The sequence below is a fragment of the Carlito syrichta genome, unplaced genomic scaffold (genome assembly GCF_000164805.1).
Source record: "Carlito syrichta isolate Samal-C Ts95f unplaced genomic scaffold, Tarsius_syrichta-2.0.1 Scaffold310362, whole genome shotgun sequence".
NCBI lineage: Eukaryota > Metazoa > Chordata > Mammalia > Primates > Tarsiidae > Carlito > Carlito syrichta.
In genome coordinates, this window is record NW_007254458.1 from 135174 (window position 1) to 162312 (window position 27139).

The following is a 27139-nucleotide window of genomic DNA, read 5'->3' on the forward strand; positions in this document are numbered from 1 at the left end:
AAAAAGAAAGAAAGGAAAGTAAAGAAAGAAATTCTCAAGACTTCTCATTCCTTCCTAAGGTTTCTGTCTTCAAATATTCAGTAGAAATAGCTGTTTGCTTGCTCCTTATTGCAATTGTCACATCTTCTATTGATAATGGCAGCTATAGAAGTAGATGTTTAAGTTTGTGGATATTTTTAAACCTCCCACATAAGACAAACAACTACAAATATGGAAACTTTCAGTAACTTACTAAATACATCTCCTCTATATCTCCTGTCTTCATGCTTCTCCATCTCAAGCAGGTTTCATTAAATCCTGAAATGTTACCGATGATCTGTTTTACTGCAAGGGGGAAGAAATAAGAAGTCAATGTGCACTCTATACAAAAATATAATACCTTTTGACTGAACCATTTTCCAAGGAGAATTTGCAAAGGTTAAGTTCAGCACTACTCTAATTTAGAAACTAGTAGTAGCAGTCTCAAAGAAACACCACTTTTGTTAGGTAAACTCAGTCCTGATGAAGGATTTTAAGATCCAAAGATACCTAATCGGAGGATCTCGCTTAAAAATTATCTAAGTCTAGTCACTGCAAACTTCCTTGGTTTACTAAACTAAAATTACAGCTCATTGCCCTGGGCCTTGGATTCCCTCACTTATACAAATGTACATCAGTTTGACATTCTGAACAGAAAGCAGTATCTCAGCAGATAATTGTTCGTTGAAGAACTGAAAAAAAGTTTTCTCAGGCAATCAGGCTTTTCATGATAAAAAGTATTAGGAAGAGAGGGTTCTCTTGGTATGGGCTTCCTCTTATGATCTCTTATGATCAAACGAGCATTTTTTGGCCTCTGCTCAGTTTCATGGTAATCAATCTAAAAGACAGTTCAGATCTGATACAGTTTAATTTACAGGTATTCACCCTCCCCCACTTTTGCCCTTTATTGACTGCTTTTTGTCTCTGAAGACTATGTATGCAAAACTCTGACATTAGAGGTTACTTCCTTCAACAATGATCTCTGTCTCTAAACTAGAAATAATCCAGCAGACTGGGAAGAAGTTTCACAGGAACATTGTGATGATTAATGAGTAATAAAGACAATTCCCAAATGATCTGAAAAAAATAAAGTTCCATGAAAGACAAAGCTGTATTGTGCAACCCCTCAGCCTGACAGATTACTGTGAATGAAACCAAGTTAGTAGATATGACCTCTCTTTTATAGATTGGACAGCTTTGCACAGAGAAAACCTGTTGCACACGTCCCAGGCTAGACTTCAAATGTCGCAACACAGAGCAGGTAAGGAACAGGAGGCAAGGATGAAAAGGGAGTCAGGAAGAGAAGAAGTCCAGATGATCGGGGTAGCACAACACTGCTAGGTATAGAAGATGGTTTTTGACATTAGTAGTAGCAGTTCAAGGAACTTCATGTTTTCAAGACTTTCAAAATACAAATAATCCCAATACTATTTAAGCACTTCCAGATGATATAAAAAGATGGAAAGTTCCCCAATTCATTTAATATGACTAGATAATCCACAATGCCCAAGCTGTATAAGGATAGCATCACTATCCTAAACATGCTATGTCAAATTAACTTTTTAATATAAATACAAAAATCCAAAATAGCAAAAAGAAGTCAGTGGTGCATTCAAAGAACAACACACTACAATCAAGGAAGATTTGTTCCTGGAAAACAGAAAGGACCATTATTGGAAAAGCTGTAAATAATCTAAAAGAGAAAAACCATATGGTGACTTTCATAATAATGGTTACTACATCTAATATACATTTCTGACGTAAAATCTTAGTGAACTAGGATTTTATTTTATAGAAAATTCTCTGTCTAATAGTGCTTATTAGAAACCACCAGACTCAGTGGTAAAACAATGAAGCAATTTCTAGTAAAGTTAAGGACAATACAAGAATGCCTGGTCTCATAGCTATTACTGACCAGAAGCAGGAGGGGCTAGACAATGAAGAGAAAAGGCAAGAACAAAAATAAGCTATAAATACCAGAAAGAAAGGAACAAATGGTTTGAAAAACAATTTTTAAAAATACAAAATAATAGGTTGGCAAAGTATACCCAAATATAAGAACACACAAAAATAGTTTCTTATATATCTGCAAGCATAAGTATAGAAGGATAAATAATGGCCCCTAAAATGTCTACATCTTAGTTCCTGAAACCTATGAATACATTATCGTATGGCAGAAGCACTTTGCACAGGTGATTAAGATAGTGAGATTACCCTGAATTATCCAGATGGGCTCAATGTAATTACAAGGGTCCTTATAAGAGGAAGACAAGAAGATCAGAGTTAGAGAAGGAAGATTTAAGAATGGAAGCAGAAGCCGGGCTCAGTGGCTCAGCCTGTAATCCCGCGCCTTTGGGAGGCTGAGGTGAGTGGATTGCCTGAGCCCGCGGGTTCGAGACCCACCTGGGCAGCGAGACTTCATCTCTACAATAAATCAAAAAATCAGCCGGGCGTGGTAGTGCCTGCCTGTAATTCTGGCTACTTGGAAGACTGAGGTGGAAGGATCGCCGGAGCCCAGCTGGTCGAGGCTGCGGTGGCCGGGAGCAGCCACTGCACTCCAGTATGGGCAACAGAGTGAGACTCCAACTCAAAAAAAAAAAAAGAATGGAAGCAGAGGTTAAACTGATGAGCTTTAAAAATGGAGGATAGGGCCACAAGCCGAGGACTATAGGCAACCTGTAGAAACTAGAAGGGGCAAGGAAACGGATTCTCCCCAAGATCCCTCCAGAAGAAACACAGGCCTGAGGCACTTTGGTTTTTAACCCAGTAAAACTGATTTTGGACTTCTGACCTCCAGAACTCTAAGATGGCAAATTCATGTAGTGGAATACTAATAAATTTGCAATAATTTTTCATACCAGCAATAGGAAACTAATACAAGTAACAAAATACAACAGAAAAATAAAAAGATCACTAATTCATGAGAGAAGACACCACCAACAAACTTCAAATACCTAGAAATACATCTAATCAGAAATTCACAAAACTTCCAGGAAGATTTTTTTTTTTTAAAGTCTTTTCTAAAGGACATAAAACAATACAGAGAGAAATGCTATGTGCTTGAATAGAAAGAATCAAAAGTTTAAAAATGACAATTCCCTACTAATTAATCTATAAATGTAATAGACTTCCAATGGCAATTCCAATGGACCTTTCTGGAACTTAGTAAATTCACTCATTCATTCAAGGAATATTTAGAAAGTTCTTACCATGTGCCAGATATGTTCGAGAGGCCAAGTTCGGTAAAGTGGTAGGAAAACCAAGTCCCTGCCCTGATGGAGTTCATGCTAGTGAAGGAGGCAGAATGTAAAGAAGTCAATTAAAAAAAAAAAAATATATATATATATATATATGTATAATTATATATATACATACATATATATAATTTTGTGTACTAGTAAGGACTATAAAGAAAAGCACTAACCAGGCACTGTGGCTCAAGCCTATAATCCCAGCACTTTGGAAGGCCGAGGTGAGAGGATTGCCTGAGTCACAGGTTCAAGAACAGCCTGGGCAACTTGGCTAGGCCTCATCCCTACAATAAATTTTTTAAAAAATTGAGTCTGGCATGGTAGCATGCACCTGTAGTTCTGGCTACTTGGAAGGCTGAAGCAGAAGGATCACCTGAGCCCAGCAAGTTGGCACTGGGGTGGCTGTGAACGTGCTACTGCACTCCAGCCTGGGCGACACAGTGAGACTACAACTTAAAAAAAAGAAAGAAAAGAAAAGCATCGTACAAGGATAGACAGGATGGTAAGGAAAGGCCCTCTGTGGAGATGATACGTGAGTAGAGACAGGTATGTGTGAGTGAGTCACCTAGGTCTGGAGAGAAAGAGTGATCAGACAGAGGGAACCACAAGATCAAAGTCCCCAAAGCAAGAACCAGCTTGGCACATTCATGAACAGAAAGAAATTACTGCTAAATTTATTTGGGAAGAGTAATGAGAATAGCAGGGAGCGGGTAGATAAAAGAATAATATTGACAGGGGACATAAGCAGCCATCAGGACCTCCTATGAAGCGAGAGCTGTGCTTCTCAACTTTTTATCATTATAGCCCCTGCAAAGGACCTTCTTAGACCTTTTGTCCTTAATCGCTCATCTCATTCCTTATAACATTTTAATACCACAGATAAGCTGTATGTCTGTTATGTACTATATGTTTATCTATGCTTCATACATAAAAAGAATAATGCTTTTTTATCTCTCAAGAACCAATTTTTGCCTCCTTGTGGGTGATTTTGCCCCTATGGGAGTATCACCCCCATTCAGAATTCTAGAGTAATTAAACATTTGGTTACTAGCAAAGGAATAAACAAATATGCAATGGAACAGAGATCTATTTATTCATGAAAATTTATATATGATAAGCATGACATTTCAAATCAGTGGAGAATGAGTTGGGAAACAGTTAATCCTATGGATAAAAAATATCAGATTCCCATCTTTACATAATAGTAAAAATGACTACAGTTGGATTAAATTTCTAACTTAAAAAATATACTAGAGAAGTGCATAGAAGAATAGTTCTATAATCTTGGGTAGGAAAGAAATAGAAAATCAAAAGCTGTTTTTAAAAATTTTGGCTAAACAAAGCCTTAAATTTTGTTTATGGCAAAAGATATGATCACCAAGTTGGAAAGCAAACAAGAAACTACAGGCGTGGGGGGGGCGACTAACACATTTGAAAAAGTGCATTACCTTGATATCTAAAGGAAGAAAAACACCAGCAACAACATACAAAAAATGGGCAATACATAAAAAACATGACTCATAGGAGAACTGTTATGGGCCTTTAAATAATCAAATAGTTACAAAATAAAATATGCTTTTCACTTATTAGACTCTCAAACATTAAAAATGAATGTCCAGTGTTGGGAAACAGGTCTTTATATATCATCGGTGTGCGTGCAAATTGATATAATCTTTGTGGAGAGGAATTGATGAGAACCTTTATCTTGGCAATTCCACTATTTCGACTCTATTCCATAGCAATACTTTGCCCAAGTATGTAAAGATAAAGCATATGTCATTGGATCTAAGGTGTCAGTCTTATAAGATATATCAGTGCTTTATATGTTATTAAGAAAAAATTCCTGCCAAATAAACTATGTCACAATTATTTTCTTATCTCACAGTACTGTTTAATATTGGTTAAAAGAGATTTTTTCCAGACCAATATAGACATTAAATTCTTATCATAAACAAAAATGTAAGCAAAATTAATTGAAACATTTCCAAAATTTCTTCATAGTCAATATATAACACTTCTCAGTCACTTTTCAACTAAGAGTTGTCAGTGTCTATGTTTTCCTACACAATATCATCCTACATGCTACCCAGAGTTTTGGTAGGGCAGTAGAGTTCTTTAAAATGCACTCTATTTTCTTCAGAATTTTCTTGCAAGCCATTAATACCCATTCTGATGCTAAGATTTAATCTTACATCTGTTGTTTTGTTTCCATGGTTTTCTACATACATAATAATTTTTTGTTTCAATCTCAAATCATAGTGTAACCTTTTAAAAAAAGTTTTAATAGGTAATTCAATATAAGATGCAAATTAGTTCCATTAATGTCTATAGCTAAATAGAAGTAACGGCACTATAAGCAACCACGACCAATCACACATATGGGCAATGACAATTATGTTCATGGCACCTACCTGACTCTATATCAATTGTAAGATTTCAAAGCTATCAAAATTTGAAAAAATATGCCTCTGAGAATCGATAAGATATAATATATACAAATACATTAACTGTATCATTGTCTGTAATGACCAAAACTTGAAAGGGAAAAAAAATACCTAAATAACCTTCCATAATGGATAAATTAATAAATTAGTGTACCTTCATACAATGCAATACAGTGCTTCCCTTGAAGACAACGAGATGATATTATATAAACTGGATTAGAAGTATGTCCACAGAATATTGTAAAGACAAAAATTTTTTAAATAAAAAAGCAAGATGGAGAATGGTGTGTATATGATTCCATTTTTCAAAAATAACTCTCATATATATGTACATGTAACATAATAGTAGTGGTGGGCCTGCAACTCCTATTTACAGGAAATGTCTCACTGATTCAATCCAGTTCCATCTTGGTCAGGGAGTGACATTCTCACTCTAGGTTCCCTTCCTTCCACTCGAGGGACTTGACAATTTGAACCACAGGCAGTTTGGACCCATGATGAGTTCAACGGGGAGAAAAGGATCCCAGATAGAGCACATCCCCAGTCCTGTCCTACTGCTCTCAGATCCTTTGCTACAGAAAGCAAAAGCCCTTGTCTCTCCCACATATCTCCTTTCTTGGATTCATTTTTAGTAGCTAGTCTGTGTTCTCTTCCTCTCTTTTCCCCACCCACTGGGCCAATCTAATCTAGAATCCTGAAGCTGAAAAACCAGATCTACAAGAATGCCTCGGAAGAGAAAAAAAGAGAAAAAATGTCGCTCTTAGTGAAACTTTGGTTCTGCTTCATTAATGTGAGAGAAGCAACTCTGCACGAAATCAATCACTATTTCCTTTCTGCGGCAGTAGTATCCCGTGAATACCTCAATTATGCCTTAAGCATTGTATTATTGATCCTTGTCTATCACCCCCACCGAAGCGAGAGCTCCTTGAGGGGAACGGCATCTCCTTCATCTTTGTACTCCAGTATCTAGGACAGTGGCAGGCACAGCATTCCTGATTGTATAAGTGTAAAAAATTGGAAATAAGGTAAAAAGCTAAGCAAATGGCATTCTATTAGTCCAGTGGAATGTTAAGTACTCGGAATAAGACATGGTTCAACTCATAGCATGCATTTAATCGAGCACAGCAGTTATACCCTACATAAGTATAATAAAAAAGGGAGTATATAATAAATGTCATAAGGTAAATTTAAATAATAGTTAATATTTGATAGATACTTCTTGTATGTCAGGTATTGTGCTGGTTCTCCATATGCATTAATCCGTTTAGTCTTCACAACAGACCCATGTTGTGGGTATTGTTATTCCCATTTTCACAGTCAAGGCAACTGAGGCACACAAAGGTAAAGTAGCTTGTCCAAAGGCATAAAGAGAGTAAGTGGCACATCTGAGCTATGAATGGAGATAGCCTGACTCCAGAGAACTGTGCCAGACTATCATCTATACTTCCTCCTGCAATCAATTATGAAAATTCCAAAAGAAGAAAATATATTACCAGCATGGGGGAGGTGGTGTGGAGATCATGGAAGGAGGAAATATATGCTTGAAGAAAAGAAGGGAGGGGACTCCAGGTTGAATAAATGGCAAGAACAAGGATGTGAAGATGGAAAAGTCAGTACTTAGGAATATATGATAGATTAGAGTTCTAATTACCACAGATCATGGTAGGCCCTTAAGTCTAAATCTCTCCCCATCTCCCTAAATATTCTTCAGATCGGCAAGAAGAGCAAATAAAACAATGTAAAACAGATGGCATCATCATAATGGGAAAACAGACAACAGTGCAAACATTAAATTACAGTTAAATGGAAAAATAAATACCAAACTCCAGCAAAGTTATTTCTTAATCTCCCATAAGTCCCTGTGGAGAGTGAGGGGCTCTAGAGGGAGAAGAGAGAAGAGGGAAGCAAAGGGCCCAAAAGCGAGCTAGATTCATTCCCAGAAAGGGAAATCCACTTCAAGTGTGAAAATGGAGGAGGAGGAGGAAGAGGAGAAGGAAGAGGAAAAGAAGAAGAAAAAAGTCCTGGTGTACATTCAGAGCACTGACCATAAGGAAAGGATAAAAAGTCCATGAGGTGTCAGGTAGTGGTAAGAGAAAGGTATTGCTTCCGGGAAAGAAGGGAATAGAGAGGAAAGATTGGGTACCCTTTGGAGAATAAGTGGTGATGGGCAAAAGAAGCAAGAGGGAAATGCAAGATACTATGATACAAAGGAGAACCAAAAACTAGAAGCATACACAATTCACGCCCATCCTTATCAAAAAACAAAACAAAAAATCCTTTAAGGAAACTGCACTTCACGCAGTGACAGAAGAGGGCACTCTTAACCTAGAAATTGTGATAACTATCCTAAAGCAGCAATTCTATACAAGGAATTAATAAACCAAAAGCAGCCTTCCTTTAAAAAAAAATAGACTATAATAAAAACATTCCAGCTTATAAAGAGCTATACTTTTTTTTAAAGATTCACAAACTAGGGGGAGAAATCCTGTAACACAATAAAATGAAATATCCTCAAATAAGCATTTGGGGGTATGAAGAAAACACTTGAGTCAGAATATTAAAAAACTGAAAACAGAAATGGACAAAAAATAAAGAGGAAATGATACAGAGGTGGCCTAATTTAGTTAAGAAATAAAAATACACAATCATACCAGAAATAAAGGCTAAATTTCATGGTGCTCAAAGGATAGACTAGAAAGGAACATAATAAATGGCATTAAAGAAATACAAGAAAACAACCAAAAAGAATACAAATTAGATTAAGTAGAAATAAAAAGGGTCAAAAAATAAAGTGGCTAAAATGGAATAGAGATCAAGATCCAACATATGTATAATTAAAGTCTCTGAAAAAGAAAAACAAAACATTGGAACAGAATTAATATTTAAAACTGTTAATATAAGCCAAGGCAACTGTATAACAACAAAAAGATCTGAATAGAAGTACTAAAAGGGTGCACTGGGTACCTGAGAAAGCTGATCCAGAACAATCAACCCCAAAACTTATCCAAGTAAACCAATTAGACTCTAAAGATAAAGAAAAGAATCCTCAGAGTCTCCACTCAAATAAATAAACAAATAAGATCCAAGGACAAAAGAATTAGGCTATGTCAGACATCTCAAAACTACAAAAAAGCAAGACAATAAAAGAACTGAATCTTTTTAAGAAACTCAAATTTTTAAAAAGTACAGGTTTTTATATACAGTCACATTATCTTTCAAGTATCAGGGCTGTAGAGAAACAATCCTAAATTTGCAAGAACTCAGGGAATACTGTATTCATGAGGAATGTAATGGAAGATGAGCTTCATTCAAGAGATAACTGTGGAAACTTCGGTAAAAGGACTAATGATAAGCATTTGATATATTAAATTGTAACTCTGAGACTAAAATAAAGATGGGGCAAGGTGGAAGAATAATACATAAATGCTATATGTTCTGATAAAGAACAAATAACACAACTGAAAAATTGGAAGGAGAAAGGACAGAGAAAAAGGAAAACAGGATAAACTAGCTGAATGTCACAAAGGCAATAAATGAGTTAAAGTATGCCACCAAAAACTGACAAACCAGGTGGTGAAAAGTTAAATGAGAAAAGAGGAAACAGGGCATTTTAAAAAGGTACAAAGATAACCACTAGGAAATATATCTATATACCTTCCTTTTAAAATTAATAAATAAAACAGCAAAGAAAATCCATAACACAGAGAAAGGTAGACAAAATATATAACATGATACATATAGTGGTTACAACACAAAATAATAAAATAGAATTGGAACCATAAGAAAGTGTTGCAAGCCGGGCTCAGTGGCTCAGCCTGTAATCCCGCGCTTAGGGAGGCCGAGGTGAGTGGATTGCCTGAGCCCGCGGGTTCGAGACCCGCCTATGCAACTTGGGGAGACCTCATCTCTACAATAAAATAAAAAAATTAGCCGGACGTGGTAGAGCGTGCCTGTAGTTCCAGCTATTTGGAAGGCTGAGGTGGAAGGATCGTCAGAACCCAGCAGGTCGAGGCTGCGGTGGCCAGACCGGCCACTGCACTCCAGTCTGGGCGACAGAGTGAGACTCCAACTCAAAAAACAAAAAAAGAAAGAAAGAAAGTGTTGCAATCCTGATACAAGACAAAGTAGAATTCAAGTATAAAAGCATCAAATGTGACAAAAAAGTGAAACTTTTTAATGCTAAAAGCCACAATTCACAGCAAATATATAATACATCTACCTTTGTAAAGCAAAGGAAAGTATAACATATGATTGTCTGAAAGTAGACATTAATAATGTAGAGCAAAAATCAGAAAATTTTTCCTATAAAGGGCCAAATAAGTAATTATTTTAGGCTTTCAGGCCAGACAGTTCTGTCATAACTAGTCAACTCTGCCTTTGTTCCAATAAAATTTTATTTACGAAAACATAACAGGCTATATTTGGTCCAGAGGCAACAGTTTGTTAATTCTTGATGTTGAAAGAGAGAGGAAAAAAATAGTAGATCTAATTAGTAAACCAGAATCTTGGAAATACTAATCAAATAGACAAACTATTCGCTATCTTAATCTAGAAAAGGGGCAGAAAATAAAGGGAAAAATAATCACCGAGACAGAAGAAAATTCAAAAAATTTAAACAAAAGTACTTTGCAGATCAGTATGCAAATAAATCTTAAAACTTAGATGAAATAGGTAAATCCTAGGAAAATGCAGTTAACCAAAATTGACCCAATTAGACATAAAATGCTTAACCAGACCAATTTCCATGGGAAAAAAACTGAGAAAGTATCAAGGAGCAACCCCATATAAAATCTCCATCCAGGTCATTTCACGGAATTTGATAAATTCTACCAATCCAAGTCCAGATAGTCCAAATCCTACACGAATTGAGCCAGCGCATAAATAATAAAAGAAATATCTCAAATTCTTTTTATGAAGCAAGAAAAATACTGATGCCTAAATCTCATAAAGATAGTGCAAAAAGAGAAATAAAATTAAAGAAACTGTCAGTGAACCGAATCTAATACATAAGAAAATAATACACCATGACTAAGTGAGATATATTTCAGGAAGGAGGCAGGTTCAAGAAAAGGAAAAATTTGAAATTATACCAAATTTTAAAATTACAAGTAAATACTTTTTAAAAAAATCTTGTCATTAGCTTTCTTTTGCATGCTATTAATGAGTATTTTAGACTAAGGACTAAGAAGTATGTGATCTTTTTTCAGCCTAGGAGAGAACAGCCTTGAAGTCGCTTTCCCTGCACAAATGATTAGAAAATGAAGGTCCTGTAAAGAATGAGATGAACCTGCTGCCTTCAGAGTCATTCAGGACCATTTAGTGGAGGGCTCCAAGTCTAAATAATTTATTCATCTTTGTGAGTAAAGATAATGGATATGGTCCCACTTACCTGCATCTACTCCGTCATTACCCTTTCTTTTAAAAGAACAGCCATTTGTTCTCCCCATACTTGGCATATTCCAATGATTGGATATTCCATGTAAAATATAAGTCAATCTCTGGCTTGACCAACTACAAGTATGTATTTCTCAGGCTAATGGTTTATAAGAAAAGCAGATAGACTTCAGATATTACTCTTCCACCACAGAATACTGTTATACTATTTGACATTTTGTGGGAAAAAAATATCAGAAACAATGTTAAATTATTTATGATCTTTATTATCTTTTGTTTGGGCTTTGATTCTGTGAACATGAATCAGTTATCAGAGAAAATTTATAAAGTCAACATACATCTCAACTTACGCGTGTTGTTAAAAGCCTGCATCATAAAGCCACCTTAAGAGTTATGGGTCCAAGCCGGGCTCGGTGGCTCAGCCTGTAATCCCACGCCTTTGGGAGGCTGAGGTGAGTGGATTGCCTGAGCCCATGGGTTCAAGACCCTCCTGGGCAACTTGGCGAGACTTCATCTCTACAATAAGAGCCCAGCAGGTCGAGGCTGCGGTGGCCGGGAGCGGCCACTGCACTCCAGTCTGGGTGACACAGTGAGACTCCAACTCAAAAAAAAAAAAGAGTTACGGGACCAGGTTCAGTGGTTCAGCTTGTAATTCCAGCACTTTGGGAGGCCGAGGCGAGTAGATTGCCTGAGCCCACAGGTTCAAGACCAGCCTGGGCACCTTGACGAGACCTCATCTTTACAATAAATCAGAAATTAGCCAGGCATGGTAGCATACGCCTGTAGTTCTGGCTATGTACAAGGCTGAGACAGAAGGATCAAAGCAGCCCAGCAGGTCAATGCTGGGGTGGTCATGAGTGTGCCACTGCACTTCAGCCTAGGCAGCAGAGTGAGACTCCAACTCAAAAAAAAAGAGTTACGGTTTTCTACAAGAGCTTTATTCCCTAGTAACCGTGCTCTGTTTCCTCATTTAATTTTTTAAAATTTACCAACACTATTTTACAAATATCTAAATGTATGCAATCCTCTGCTAAAAAGAACTGAATAATAAGCATTATTTTATATATAAATGATATGGTTTTTAAAATCTTTAATTAGAAGTTGCCTATATAGACAGTTGGCTTTGCAAGCTAAATATTGTCAAAAAGAATAGCTATAAATCAACTATTATGAAAGCAAAATTACTATTTTTAAAACTGCTCTATAAATAGTGGTATCATCTTAGTTATCCTTGATGTACATTTTTCAAGCAGTTTATCTTAGAGGGAACAACATTGCTCAAAGTGGGAAGCTTGACTTATTTTATTTTAAACATTTTTAAGACAAATTTGGTATCTGGTTACAACTGCCATGAAATTTTGCATGCTAAATGTCTGTGACTATATTAAAGGGGGGAACCCCTAAAACCAGGAATTATCTTTTAGAGGGCAGGCCCCTGTAGTACAGACTACACCCCCCCTCCCCAGGCATCAGTGTACCAGCTAGTGTTGTAAGAGGCTGCATTTGGCTTCAGCAAATTTTTTTGTGGCAAACATGTGACTGGTTCTTCCACCACAACCACACTGCACTGAGTGTTCAGCCATTTTTTACCAAAAACAGCATGACTCCCATGCCCCCCCTCTCTATTCACCCCATCTCTCCCCACTGACTTTTTGTTTGTTTGTTTCCCCAGGTGAAAAAAGTCCTCAAAGGGAAATGTTTTGTTGACATGGAAGAGGTGAAACCAAAAATGACAGAAGTACTAAAAGTCATCAAAATTAATGAGTTCAAAAACTGTTTTGCACAGTGGAAAAAAGTATCTCGGTAGGTGTATTGCATCAAATAGAGAGTACTTTGAAGGTTACTGAAGTTTAAACATGTAAGAATAAATACACATTTTTAAAAATAAATTCTGGGTTGGGGGGGTCTTTCTCATATATAAAGAGGAATTTTGAGGGTTCAATCACCCATTCACTGGCAGAGCAGATTCAAACAATTCCCTTGGCTCGGTGCCCTAAGCTAAACCTTCCAACAGAGTCAGGCAGCCTTCTATTCAGACACAAGTTCTTGTTATTCAACTAGCAACACAGAACAACTGCTGCCTGGGTAAGAGAGACGTTTCTAGCTCAATGATACGAAACATTCATCAAATCTCAGTTGAGAGAAACAATATTTCGGAAACATCTCTTGAAAGAAATGGACTCCGGTCATATTTCCAAATAATCTAAATAACTTAATCCTACCCCTGACCCAAGCCACATCAGCAGAGAGCAGGCATTGCTAATGCCTTTTTCCGTGTCTATCCCACACTGAAATGTGTCTTTCTGTAACACAATAAGCCATGCTGAAGGACAATATAAAAAACAGCCTTATAAAATCTTCATAAAAGGCTGCTCATATATTGTCCGATTTATGAGACCCCCTGGAATCAAAAATTCCTACCTGATCCTGGGGTTAAAAAAAAAATTGTACTTATCCTGAAAAAGACTGCTTTGTTGTAACTTTGTGAACAATGTAATTAGACTCCCTTTTTGACTTGATGGGAAAGACTAGACCCAAATTTGTGTCACTAATAAACAAGTAAATAGGTAATAAGGAAGTGAACTATTCCTAACTTTATTCCTATTTTTTTTATGTCCTTGCTTTTAGGCTCTTTCGTCTTTAGCTTAGACTCCTAACCTATTATCTTTTATTTTATATACTCATGCAGGTAACTTAAAATCTTTCCTAGAAATAAGATGATATATAAATACTCTTCTGTTTTGAAAAATTCTGTATTTAATATTAATACAATAAATCACAAAGGAAAAGATCAATAGATTTGACTGCATAAAAATCTAAAACTTTTATATGACAAAAACATCATAAACAAAACTGAAAGAAACCATAAAACAGGAGAAAGATTTGACATGAATAATAATCAAAGGATTAATGCTCTTAGTATATGAATAAATATCAATAAGTTTATGAATATCAATAAGAACACAAACTTAGAAAAATAAAAGTCAATCAAGAAATTTGGATGTTAAAAGAAATGAATTTGAAGAAAACTAAAAGTAATTTGAACTACTTTCCTAACACAGACTCTTACTTTAATGGACCTTTCCTGTTCAACCCTCTAACAGTAGAGAGGACAATTACCTTGCTCAAGTGTGTTAAATGCTTCTAATTACCTGTCTTCCCACTTCCATAAAGAAAAGGGCAATTCTAGCTCCTCTCCACCTCTTACTCACTAATCCTCAAGGAAGGAACAGTAAGTATATAATCTGATTGATAGACTACCATTCCTTGAGTCACATTTCCTAGTAAGTGAAGTTCATATATTATAGGCCACTGCCCAAACAAGATGCAGACTCTTGCACTTTGGAACCTGCATGTGTTCAGGTCCAAGGGACACTTGGGAAACCGCCAGTCTCTGAGAAGTAAGTAACCAGTATCTGCTCACAGGCCTTTCCTCTGCTTTCAGCTTCAGCCTGGGTGAATAAGCTAGGTGAGGCTCCCTTACAGACTTGATTGCCCATATTTCCAAGGTGGAAAGGGAGTAGAAAGGCCCATTTGGCTATATTTCTAAACCTATTTCCTAATATCCACTTTTAACTGAAACTCAATGAAAGGGAGTTCCCGGAAATTTGCTTAGATTAATAAAGTTGGTACTTCTCATTTATCTATCTGTTTACTTATGTAATCTCAGATGGAAAGGATGGGTAAGATTCAGTCTCTCTCTGAAAAATTTAAATATACTAATTGGGACCTTGAGTAAAAAGATAAGAGCTGCCACAAAGGAGAAAGCACCATTGGGGAAGATGGCAGCCCTTGGTCTCTGCAGCTGGAATTCAGGAACAGACAGGTAGGTAGATATCTATTATAAGGAAAGCTATGCAACTCAAGCAAAGCTTTAAGATGCACAGCTTCTTAGGCATAAGGTAGAATTATTCTAGCTATCACTTTTTCTTCTTTTTGCCTTTTTTTTTTTTTTAAATCATGTCTCTGCCTGTAAGGGCCTTTAAATTGCCCAGAAGTAGCTAACGTCTAGGTGAGTAGAACAATGCTACCCAAAATGTGGACAGGCAGTATCAGCAAGGCCTGGAAGCTTGCTAAAAATGAAAATGTGGGGTCCCCACCCCAGGCCTTCAGAATCTCTGGGAAGGAGCCTAGGAACCTATTGTTTCAATAAGCTCTCCAGGTAATTCTTATGCTTGCTAAAATTTGAGACACACAGAGAGAGCATTAGTAGGAGATTTTAGAGAGAATTTTGGGAAGTTGGATATTAGTAGCCAACCCTAAATTAGCTTCTCAAAATTCTGTTTCTCTCTATCTTGTTTGGAACTTCATCCAGGGGTAAGAAGAGAACTAAAAAAAAGACTAGAACCATGGTTTCTTCATAGGTTCAGGGTTCACCCCAACACTACAGGCTTTTATACTGCTTTGGTTCATTTGTTTCACAGAAGCCCAGACTAGGTATTCTACAGAAGAGATTCTTCTTGAGTGAAAGTAGAAAAAAAAAAAATTCAATGTAACTATTACAAACTTTAATGCTAAGAAAGAATAATAAAAAGTATACACCTAGAACTTGTTTATAGAAGTGAAATTTCCCAGTCTCTGAAAAGGGGATCAGCTTACAAAAGAGGTTTCAGTCTCATAGGTAGGACAAGATTAGGAGAAAATAAAATAAAATGAAGGAAATCACACTCAGGTGAAGAAAAATATTGATCTCATCATATTGCCCCAGCTAGACAAAAATATGACAAGAAAAAATTTTAAGTAGGGGAGTGAGAATCAGCACTCTCTGTAAAAACCCCTACAGAAACACCCCACAAGGAACTCCTCCTTGATAACTGGAACTGTGATACTCTAGTTATTTTAAAAAGTGAAAATATTTAAGAAGAGAAAGATCAGTGTAAATTCTTCAAGCATCATTAAGTAAGTTTCAGACTGTCTTTGCTTATGTAGACAGGACAACAGGTATTGTCTAGGCTGTAAAGGTACCTGCCTCGGAAATAAAAGAAGTTAAGACTTGAAGAGAAAGAACAGAAAAGCAGAACTGTACTAAATAGGGTCCAGGGAGTATGGCAACTGATCAAGCTCAGGGCTGGGCTACAGGCTGAACTGAAGAGAAATAAACAACTCCTAGGGAAAGTGAAGGCGGGCAAAATGCATTTAGCATTAGTGCAGGTCTAGGGCTTTTTGGCATCACCCTGTCTCTATGGAGATTTCACTGGCAGATTCCAAAGTCATATGTGAGGAGAACAGAAATCTAAGTCTGAAAACAAAAAGCAAATGTAGAGAAGGAAAGAAAGTACTAAGACCTAGCAAAGAGTATGAGCCCACCTGGGGATAAAGGACTAGAAACAACTTAGATGGAAGGTTAAAGCCTTAAGGCTCAGCTGGACCTAAATAGGAATGAATATTCAGAGGGAACTAGGATATTGGAAGCTTATCTCTCTGACAAAGAAAAGGAAACAGAGGTAAGAAGGAATGTTTCAGTCCCCATCGAAGATACTCAGTTTAAGTCTTAGAAATTCAATTCTAAGGAAAGGTGGAGCTTAGGGGTGAAAAGCCACTAACCCGGAGAATTCCTGGACCAATGAGGAAACACAAGTTCCTGGACCAGTGAAAATACAAGTTCCAAAAGTTCAACAGCAGCTCAAGGATCAGCTGAAGGTAATTCTCCATGGTAGACAAAAGTGAAACCCTCTAACCAGGAAGCAGAACTTAGAGGCAGATATTCAAGTCCAGAACTAAAACAATTCTTGAGATCTTTCTGGCAATGAGAAATTCAGAGAAAAGAGTAGGAAACTGAGACTGCAAAGAAGGCATGTAAGACAATGTATTTCACTTGAAGAGCTTCCTACTATAAATATGGGGTATCCTGCCCAGAAAAGAAGGAAGTTCTTTCACTAAACAGAAGAAGATCTTCAGCAATGGTGAAGGATGGGTAGAAATAGGGTTCACAGGAGCAATGAAAAACGAAAAGGTTCTAAATACTTGGAATAGGCATCAAGAAAGGCCCAGAGCCACCAAAGCAAATTTCTAAAATTTTCAAGGAGAATAGAATCCCTCATAAACATATGGATAGGAAGCAAAGTATCAGAATGAATCTAACTATCCTCATAAGAAGAGATTTCCCAATATAAGTTTTAAATTGACAGTTGATGGACTCCAGACTGCTTAGTAAACTATAAAGGCTGAACTATAACATGCTAGATTATACTCATTAATAGCAATTTAAGAGTCACATTGTAAAGGAGATGGCAACAACAGACTTCTTTCTGAACTTGACACCACAGACCCCTCATTATACTCAAGGTAGAGCGTTTTGGATTTTTGTTTGTTTGTTTGTTTCGAGTCAGGGTTTCACTCTGTTGCCCAGGCCAGAGTGCAATGGCACAGTCATGGCTCACCCAGCCTCCAACTCCTAGGCTTAAGTGATCCTCCTGTATCAGCTTTCAGAATAGCTGGGACTACAGATGCGTGCCACTACACCCAGCTAATTTGTGTTTGTGTGACTTTTTTTTGTAGAGATGAGGTCTCACTATGTTGCCCAGGTTGGTCAAGCTAGAATTCAGTCCTCCTCTCCTACCACTGTCCCCCACTCATTCTGCCCCAGCCATACTAGCTTCCTTCACATTCCTAGAATATGCCAAGAACATATCTGCCTCAAAATCTTGTCACCTAGCCGGGCTTGGTGGCTCAGCCCGTAATTCCGTGCCTTTGGAAGGCTGAGGTGAGTGGATTGCCTGAGCCCGCCTAGGCAGGCAAAACCTCATCTCAAATAAATCAAAAAATTAGCTGGGCGTGGTAGTGCACGCCTGTAGTTCCAGCTACTCGGAAGGCTGAGGCGGAAGGATCACCGGAGCCCAGCAGGTCGAGGCTGTGGTGGCCGAGAGCGGCCACTGCACTCCAGTCTGGGCGACAGAGTGAGACTCCAACTCAAAAAAAAACAAAACAAAAAATCTTATCACCTGCCATTGTCTCTTTACACTGAAGGAGTAACATCTATTATAAAACAAAATTTCTAGGTTACAACAGCTAGAGTACTCTCTCCATTTCAGTAGGACCACCTCTGGCTGAGACTTAGCAGAGAAGACACTGCAGTGGAAAGAATTTGAAACTTTAATGCTCTTACAGTTTAGTTTGCGAGGGGAGGTGGCTTTTATTTTTAGACTTTAAATTTCTCCAAGAATTGGAAGAAATTCATATTCAAATAGTAAGCATTATTATGCAGCTAGAAATTTATTTGGGGGTTAGGTTTATGATGTCATAAGGTGCTCATTGTGCAACCTCTGCTGATACTGATAGGACAAAGTGGCCAGATGCAATCTGAGATGGAAAATAGAAGAAAAAGTGAATATTCAGCCTCAGGTAATGCATGGCCCTCATTAGTGTCTAATGCATTTCAGTCTTCTAACCACAAAGGCCGAATGCCCATCCCTGACCCACAAAGAGCACTGGTAAATATCAGAGAGAGGGCTCCTTCAAAGGGGCAGCCTTTTCTTGTTGCCCATAAATTTGTCTGTTAAACCCAAAGGAGTAATGAAAGTAACTATAGTGATGTCTGTGTCCCTTCCCCCTAGGGAAAGCAGTGGTGTTAATACAACTGGCTCTTATATGGCTTTCTCAAAAGGCCACCAGAGAAGAGTTTCTAAGGAGCCTGTCCTTATTTAGGCCACTGTTCTCTATGTCAAGTTAACATGCTTATACATGGCCCAATCATGACATCTTCTTGTCCTGCCAGTGTCAGCAACATCAGGGATCACATTTCCAGTCTCCTGGAAGTTGGTTCTAGTTGTCAATAATGATTACCCTTAGGACTCAGTTGTCTTACATTAGGAGTAAGAGACAAAATGCCTTACAGAATTCTCAATCTAGGATTACCAAGGAGCTCTGAATAAAGCAGTCCTTTCTTGGTCTGTACCTTCTATGTGGGGAAGGGGTAAGTGGTAAGATTCAGGCACCCTGAACCCAGACAAAGCTAACAAAGTTTGTTAGAACTAGAACCCATGTCTCCTGACTCCCAGACTAGCGTTCTTTATGCTCCCCCACATCATACAGTTCAACTCAGAATTTAACTTATCCCAAGGCACAAAACAGAAAGACACCCACACCTACCTGCTGGTGGCGTTGTTATTGCTACTTGCACTGAGTGCTGCTCAGGAGATCCCAGCAGGGTGACATTCACGGAATAATCGGTTGTCGGGTACAGATCCAAACACACAATAGGAGCATGTTCCTGCGTTGTGAAGTTAAATGATGTTGCGTGGTAAAAGTTATCCAGATACCACCTTTGACCCACAACTCTAAACTGTCATGGGAGTAAAAGAAAATGTTGCATTAAATTTTCTCTTGGCTTGTAAATGTCTAGACCATAAACAAAATGGAGTTAAAGTAAGAAAGTTTCTACTATGTATCCTCATCCACTTAGAATTATATTTTAATATAATAGCAAGCTAAACTGAAGAAGGACTTTACAAAGCTCCCATTCAACTTCCCTCATAACCAGGTATAGGACTAAGCTTAACATGCATAATTACATCTCAGATGAATACAGTGTCAGGCTATTCTAAAGTAATTCCTTGAAGCCCACCCAAATGAAAGAGATTGCACGAGAGCTACTGAGTAAAATTCTTTTAATTTCTTTTCATTGTACGGAATCCAGAGACAGGCCTCATAGAACAGAATACTTCAACTCTATGGGTACTACCCCAGATTATGCATTTAGAGTCACTGTGCAATGGTACTTCACTTGATTCATCTTATTAAAGCTCTGGCAAAAGAGCTTTTGATCAATGGAGCATTTATACACACTGTCACCCAATCATACTCTATCCACTGTCAACTCAGACAGAAGGAGCCACAGGGAAAACACTTTTGTGATGGTCCCATAAGTAACATGATCGGCTCTTGATCAGTGTACTGTAGCTGGTGGAGATGCTGGTATCATTGGCTTTATCACACTCCATCTCTCCTCATCACTGTCAATCACTAACTCTTCTGCATCAGTTTTCCATGGTCACCCGAGACCTTGACACCTGATTCATAAGGTTTCCTCTCTCCTGAACTCTTCAAACACTCTTGGGTAACTTAAAAGTTCATATAGATAAGCCATCAAAACTTGGCCTCAGAGTTCCTTGAGCTCAAAGCTGTAAACTTCCTCTCCTCCACTTCAGTCATGCATATCCATGGCAACACGCTAGACCGTGTCATCATCAGAGCTGCTCCCCGAAGATCTTGTAGACTCCTCTCCTTTTGGACCACTTACTAGTGAGGCATAACATGCATTCACATGTGTTTAAGCAATACATATATTCTTTTGTGCAAACTGCTTTTGAACATTTACTTTTTTCCTATGGATTTAGGTGCTTCACCTGTTACATAAATTAATCTTTGTTCAACACATTAAAAAAAAAAGCTATATACATATATTGAGTCAGGGTCTCACTCTGTCATCCAGGTTGGAATGCAGTGGCATTATCACAACAATCATGGCTCACAGCAGCCTCGACCTCTTGGGCTCAGGCAATCCTTCCACTTCAGCATCCCGAGTAGCTGGGACTGCAGGCATGCACTACCACATCTGGCTAATTTTTTAATTTTTTTGTAGAGACAAAAAATTACTATGTTGCCCGGGCTGGTTTTGAACTCCTGAGCTCAAGTGATCCACCTGCCTCAGCCTCCCAAAGTGCTGGGGTTACAGGCATGAGCCACCACGCCTGTCCAAAAGCAGTTGTTTTTTTTTCAATTTTACTCTTTAATAATTTACAAAGAATCATTTTTTTCCTTTTTCTTTTCTTTTTTTTTTTAGTTAAAGTCTCACACTGTTGCCCAGGCTGAAGTGCAGTGAGCCCACGGGTTCAAGATCAGCCCGGGCAACTTGGTGAGACCTCATCTCTACAATAAATCAAAAAATTAGCCAGGCATGGTAGCACACGCCTGTAGTTCCAGTTACTTGGAAGGCTGAGACGGAAGGATCTTCTGAGTCCAGCAGGTCAATGCTGGGGTGGCCATGAGTGTGCCACTGCACTCCAGCCTTGGCAAGAGTGAGACTCTGACTCTAAAAAAAAACATTATTTGAGTACTTGACTATGTTCCTAGCCTCAGTGTTCTTTCTAATATGAAAATGTGAATATTTCACTTGCTTGCTTAAAATTCCCCAGTGGCTCCACACAGACATCACAATAAAAATCCAAATTCAGAAGCATAGCATACAGGGCTTCTCATGATCTGGCCACTGCTTGGAACATCTTCCTACTCCCCTTTGCTTTCTCTGTTATTCAGTCTGCTAGGCTACTTGTCCACAGTGCCCTCCTTCAGCCTTTCCTCTGCTCTTTTATCTAACTAATTCCCACTTATTTTTTTACGACTTAGCATAGTCTTTGCTTCTTGTTTATAAAAATTGTACCTGGACATACACATAGACACACAGACATAAACACACACACAAATCTCCAATTTTTATTTATTCACTTTTTTTAATTGTAAGAGACAAAGTCTGGAGTGCACTGGACCAATCATAGCTCACTGCAGCCTTGAATTCCTGGGTTCAAGCGATCGATCCTCCTGTATCAGTCTCCCAAGTAACTGGGCCTACAGGCACCTGCCTGGCCTATTTATTTACTTTTATTATTCCAATATTTAGTTACTTTTTATCAAAGCAGTTATTATACTGCATTGTAGTTGCCTGTTTACTAATATATTTCTATTAGTTTGAGTTGGAACTGTCAGGTTAATACATGATATTCTTTTCGTAAATGGCTACTGAATAAATTAATTGATTTTAATTGAACACTTACCAAGTTTACTCCCTACCAGATGATTTACTAGGCACTAAAAATGACACAAATATAAATCTTAGTTTCTGCCTGAATTTACTTTTAATTTTATTTGTGATAGTAAGAAAAAAATCAAGTTAAATGGGGTTCAGTAGCCATGCAATGAGTTTCTTAAAAAATCTATGCCCAAATGTGAATTTGATGGCAAAATAAGAAGTAACTATTAAACGCATTAAAACCAAATGTAAGCGTGAAATGCCAGGCAAGGAAAATGATAGAAAGTCACCAAGCATAGTGTCTTTCTTCAACTTAGTCCTTTACTTACATCCATCTCACATCTCGCTCTAGAAACAACAGTCAAAAACTGTCTAGGAGTTCATTCGTTTTTTAAGTACTTTGGATCTTCACTTGGAGATCACCCCATTTTCTTAGCAACACAATTCTTTCATAGATAGCATAAGACATCTTCTTACTTGGTACATTCGTTCTGATCCAACTTTCCTAGAATGCCTATTCAGTTTCAAACAAGTTTCATTAAATAATGAAATATTGAAAATTCCATCATCTTCTAAGAGATCATTTTCTAAAAGATAAAAGAAAACATATAGATAGGTTTATCACATCTTAGCAAAACACATCATAGCTAAGTACAAAAGAAATTCTGACACCTTAAGAGAGCCAATTGGGTGTTTATTAGGATGAGCATTAAATATGGCATCAGCAGACTTAACTTCAAGTCCTATCTCTGCAACTTCTTGATTATAATGATCTTAGCTTAGGTCACTGAACCATTCTGAACTTCAATTTTCATACATGTGAAACCAAGTAATCCAGCATGCTGTTTTTTATGTCACAGGCTGAGAGGATCAAATGAAATTTTTTTTTTTTTTGAGTTGGAATCTCAATGTCGCAGTGGCATGCTCACAGCCACCGCAGCCTTGATCTGCTGGGCTCAGGCGATCCTTTCACCTCAGCTTTCCAAGTAGCTGAAACCACAGGCATACGCCATCATGCCCAGCTAGAGACAAGATCTCACCAAGTTGCCCAGGTTGGTCTCAAACCCCTGGGCTCAGGCAATTCTCTTGCCTTGGTCTTCCAAAGTGCGGGAATTGCAAGAGTGTGCCACTGTGCCTGGCCTATTTTTTTCTTTTTTTGAGTAGGAGTTTCACTCTGTCACCCAGGCTGGATTACAGTGATACACTCACGGTCACCCCAGTCTTGACCTGCTGGTCTCAGGTGATCCTTCCGCCTCAGCCTTCCAACTAGCTGGAACCACAGGCACACACCACCATGCCCAACTAATTTTTTGGTATACTGTAGAGACGAGGTCTCATCAAGTTGCCCAGGCAGGTCTTGAACCTTGGACTCAGGCAATCCTCTCGCCTCAGCCTCCCAAAGTGCTGGGATTACAGATGTGAGCCACCATGCCCAGCTGAAATATTTCAGAATTGCCATAAATTAAGAAAGCTATGCTACTTTTACAGAATTAATCCTAACACTTGAATATCCCATAGTAAAATGTCATGAAGGTAAGCATACCAGTAGCCAGAAAGCTTGAGAATAAGGCAAAAGGAGAATAAAAATGAAAAGTTACGAATTAAAATTCTCAAGGCAAGTGCTTTTCAACCTAGAAAATGACCAGAAAGTAGTTGACCAAGCAAGAGGAAATTTGCTTTCACAGCAGACAATATTTTAAGAGCTACTCAGCTGAGTACTAAGGTAATAAAAAAAGTACTAAGGCAAAAAATAAAGCGAACTTGTTTCAACCATTGTATAGAAAAGAGTCATTTCATACATCCTGCAGCCTTTCCTAATTTAATGCAGTTAAAGAGAAGAGGTCTGTTACTAAAGAATTGAAGAAATCACAAAGAGTCCAAGAGAAACATGGATAGATTTTGAACAAAAGCAAATTTCCTGACACACAAGCCTGTGTTTCCTACCAATGAGAAAAAGTTTAAATGTCTATCAGAGAGGAGCTATTTTGTAACTACCTTTTATGTGTATTTCTCCCATGAGAGTTTCTGCTACCTAAGAAGTAATCAGAGAACAACAACAAAAAAAATGATTCAAGTCAAAATCAGAACTGTCCACAGCATTTTCAATATCACTGACATATGTAGCCCAAGGCGATGAGCTGGAAGAAAATATTCCTGGCTATAATTGGAAAATGTAGAAATATGGTGATGAGAGAGAATTTGAAGATCTATCATATGTGCTCTCCTTTATCTTCACAACTGTTATTTTTAAGGTTTCATAAGGACATCAGAAACTAAAATTGCCACATGTGTGCATATATTTTCAAGGAACACCAAATGTATGCATGTAAAAAATGTATGTGTGCATGGAAGAAATACCACATAAAGCAATGTCTGTATACAAACAGAAGGGCAGCAGAAGCCCTGTCTGCTCAATTCCATCTCACTGTGATTTTCACATGAGACAGTCATTACAGGCTGAATTCAGGGGAAGATTGCAATGTGAACAAAGGCATCTGGCTCCCACTTCCCACGCCCAATCCTGACAGAAGTGACTGGGAATAAATAAAAATGGGTCAAAATTTGCATCTGGGTTGGATAGAAAGGTCTGTTGCCTCACACAGGTGGAAACATGAAGAGTTTTTGGCTCAGTACAGTATGGAAGAGACTAGGCTAAAGAAAGGCCCTGAGAGCTACTGTACAACCTGCCTTCCAAGTGAAGGAACATGGTCTCAAAGTTTCAAAGGAAGGAACTAGAGTAGACCAGGCAGTCATGGAGGAAGCAAGACAGGCCACAGGACAAATCAGTGAAGAATGCTCCATCTGGAGCCATTTAGTCCAGTGGCTCCCAAACTTAACTACACATCAGAATCACCCAAATACAGCAGAGCTGAAATAATGCTTAAACATCTCTATATCTATCTATATATATTTTTTTTGAGTCAGGGTCTCACTCTGTCACCCAGATTGGAGTACAGTGGCACAACCTTGGCTCACGGCAGACTCAACTTCCCGGGCTCAGGCGATCCTTCTGCCACAACCTTCTGACTAGCTGGGGCTACAGGCACGCACCACCACGCCTGGCTAATTTCTTGATTTTTGTAGAAACAAGGTCTTGCTATGTTGCCTAGGCTAGTCTTAAACTCCTAAACTCAAGCAATCCTCCCATCTCAGCCTCCCAAAGTGCTGGGATTACAGGCATGAGCCACCACACCCAGTCCAACTATAGTTTTTTTGGAGTTCACCAAGCCATTAACCTGATAGGCAGCCAGGATAAAAAAGTATATATACTACTATTGTTATTGCTACTGCTGCTGCTGCTACTACTACCACCACCACCACCACCACTGCTACTACTACTACTACTACTAATAGTCCTTCTTTAGCACAGTGGAGATCAACAACAGGGAAGGACTTTGAAGTAGAGGCCTAGGGACCTGAAGGTCCTACCTGACAAAGAACATTGGTTGACAGAAGAAATAAGGGGCTTGCCTCTTTTCTACCTGGGTAGGTTGCAGCACCATAAAGAAGCCAGGTCCAAAGCAAACAGCTTCACTAATAAAGACGCTAATGTGCTCAGAAATAAAACCAAAGGTTGTAGGCTTTCTCACAGCTGCTGCCCAAAGGACACTGGATCACCCAACCAGCAGTAAATCCTTCATGCTGAGATCTGAGAAAAAAATACTAATATTATTCAATAAAAGATCAAAGAGAATGCCATCCATTTTCTCATGAAGGAAATATCAGACCCAAACACAACTTTTATCTTCCAAAGGATAATCTAGAAGCCATAAAATAAATAAATAAATTTAAAAGCCCCCAAAGGAGATGGAAGGAGAGAGAAATTATGCTTAGGAGGCAAAGAACAAGCATATTTTTTGAAAAAGAAAATACTGAGCCAAAGTAACGGTAAAATTAGGCAGCATCTGTTTTGTACTTTCAGTAAAAATTTTTAGAAATGGATTCAAACAAGAGATAAAGGATGAGATAATATGAGAATGTGACAGCAGAGAGGAAACTGGTTGAGAGAGGCAGAAATAAAAAGGGAACTAGATGAGACCCAAAGAAAAGGAAATGAAAGTTCAACAACAGAATTTGAAGTGCATTAGAAATGGGGTAAAGATCAGAAATGTCAAAGCAAAAATGCATATATGTGTAAATGCATATAGGGAACAAACTTGTTACATACTCACAGAAGGCAGAGAAAAAAGACATGCACAATAAATGCGGGAAATGGAAAACCAACGTGGGCAAACAGGAAATTCCACATAGGGGTATTTAAAGAGCCAAAATCAGACTTTTAAAAAAGTAATAATCAGAGATTTAATGAAAGGAAATGTTCCTAATGTGTAGATAGACCAAAATCTAATGATTAGAAAAATCACAGGGTACTAGGAAAACTGAATGCAGAATATGAACATTTATACCTACCCTCACAGGCTGAAGTTTCATGAAGAGATTCCTGTGTCATATATTATGTAATTCCCTTAAAAAAGGTCAAGCACATAGTAGGTGGCCAACAAACATTTGCCAGGTGCATTAATAAATGATTGTCTTCAATTTTATGGCTAAAGGAAGTCTTTATGATATTCAAGCTGAATATCACATTGCTTACCAAGGGTATTTTTAAAAAAGAAAGTCACACCTTCCTCCAACTCTTCTTTCAAATCTTTAACTGCCCAAAGCCAATATGAATTAGTTCTAGAATTCTGAAAACAAAAGGTTATGAACCAAGAATTTTATCTTCAGTCAAACTTTCATTCACATGTGAAGGCAACAAAAGACACTGACAAATCATCAAGGACTTGGGAAGTATACCATTCCCTCAGCGAGAAGATAGAAATCACAGTCCAGAGAGAGAAAAATAGAGAAAAAATAGAGAGGGTGGTATGAAAGGACTATCAATAAGCACTGAAACTCTTTAAAATAGATAAAATCATAAAACAGATAAAATCATTGCTACAAATATTGCTATAAGTCAATATAAAATGAATTCTTTAAAGATATATATTAGTGGCAACCTCTTCAGTTCCCCTCCCACTGTGGAAGCTTTTCTGTCCTCTCAATAAATCCTGCTTTATTAAAAAAAAAAAAAAAAACAATTTTATATATATATATATGAAACTGAAAATGTCATATTAAGTCAATAATATAAGGGAAGAAACAAAAAGGAAGTAAAGACTGTTAACTTCCTTATCTTACTCAGAAAGAAGCTAATATTATTTCAGTCTTAACACTGGTAATAAGAGAAATGCACACCCAAATAAGTTTGGTTTTTTAAAATGTGTTCACTTGCAGAAGAAAAACAA

General features: G+C 37.8%; 1 protein-coding gene across 1 annotated transcript in view; it reads right to left on the reverse strand.

Moving 5' to 3' along the window:
- Positions 1-27139, reverse strand: part of SUSD1 (sushi domain containing 1) — a 113107-nt gene that overhangs the window by 37306 nt on the left and 48662 nt on the right. The window contains exons 9-11 of the mRNA XM_008068331.2: positions 22329-22438; positions 19196-19388; positions 233-324 (exon numbers count right to left, since the gene is read on the reverse strand). Of these exons, the coding sequence (XP_008066522.2) occupies positions 233-324; positions 19196-19388; positions 22329-22438 (395 nt within the window). The remainder of the gene's footprint in view (positions 1-232; positions 325-19195; positions 19389-22328; positions 22439-27139) is intronic.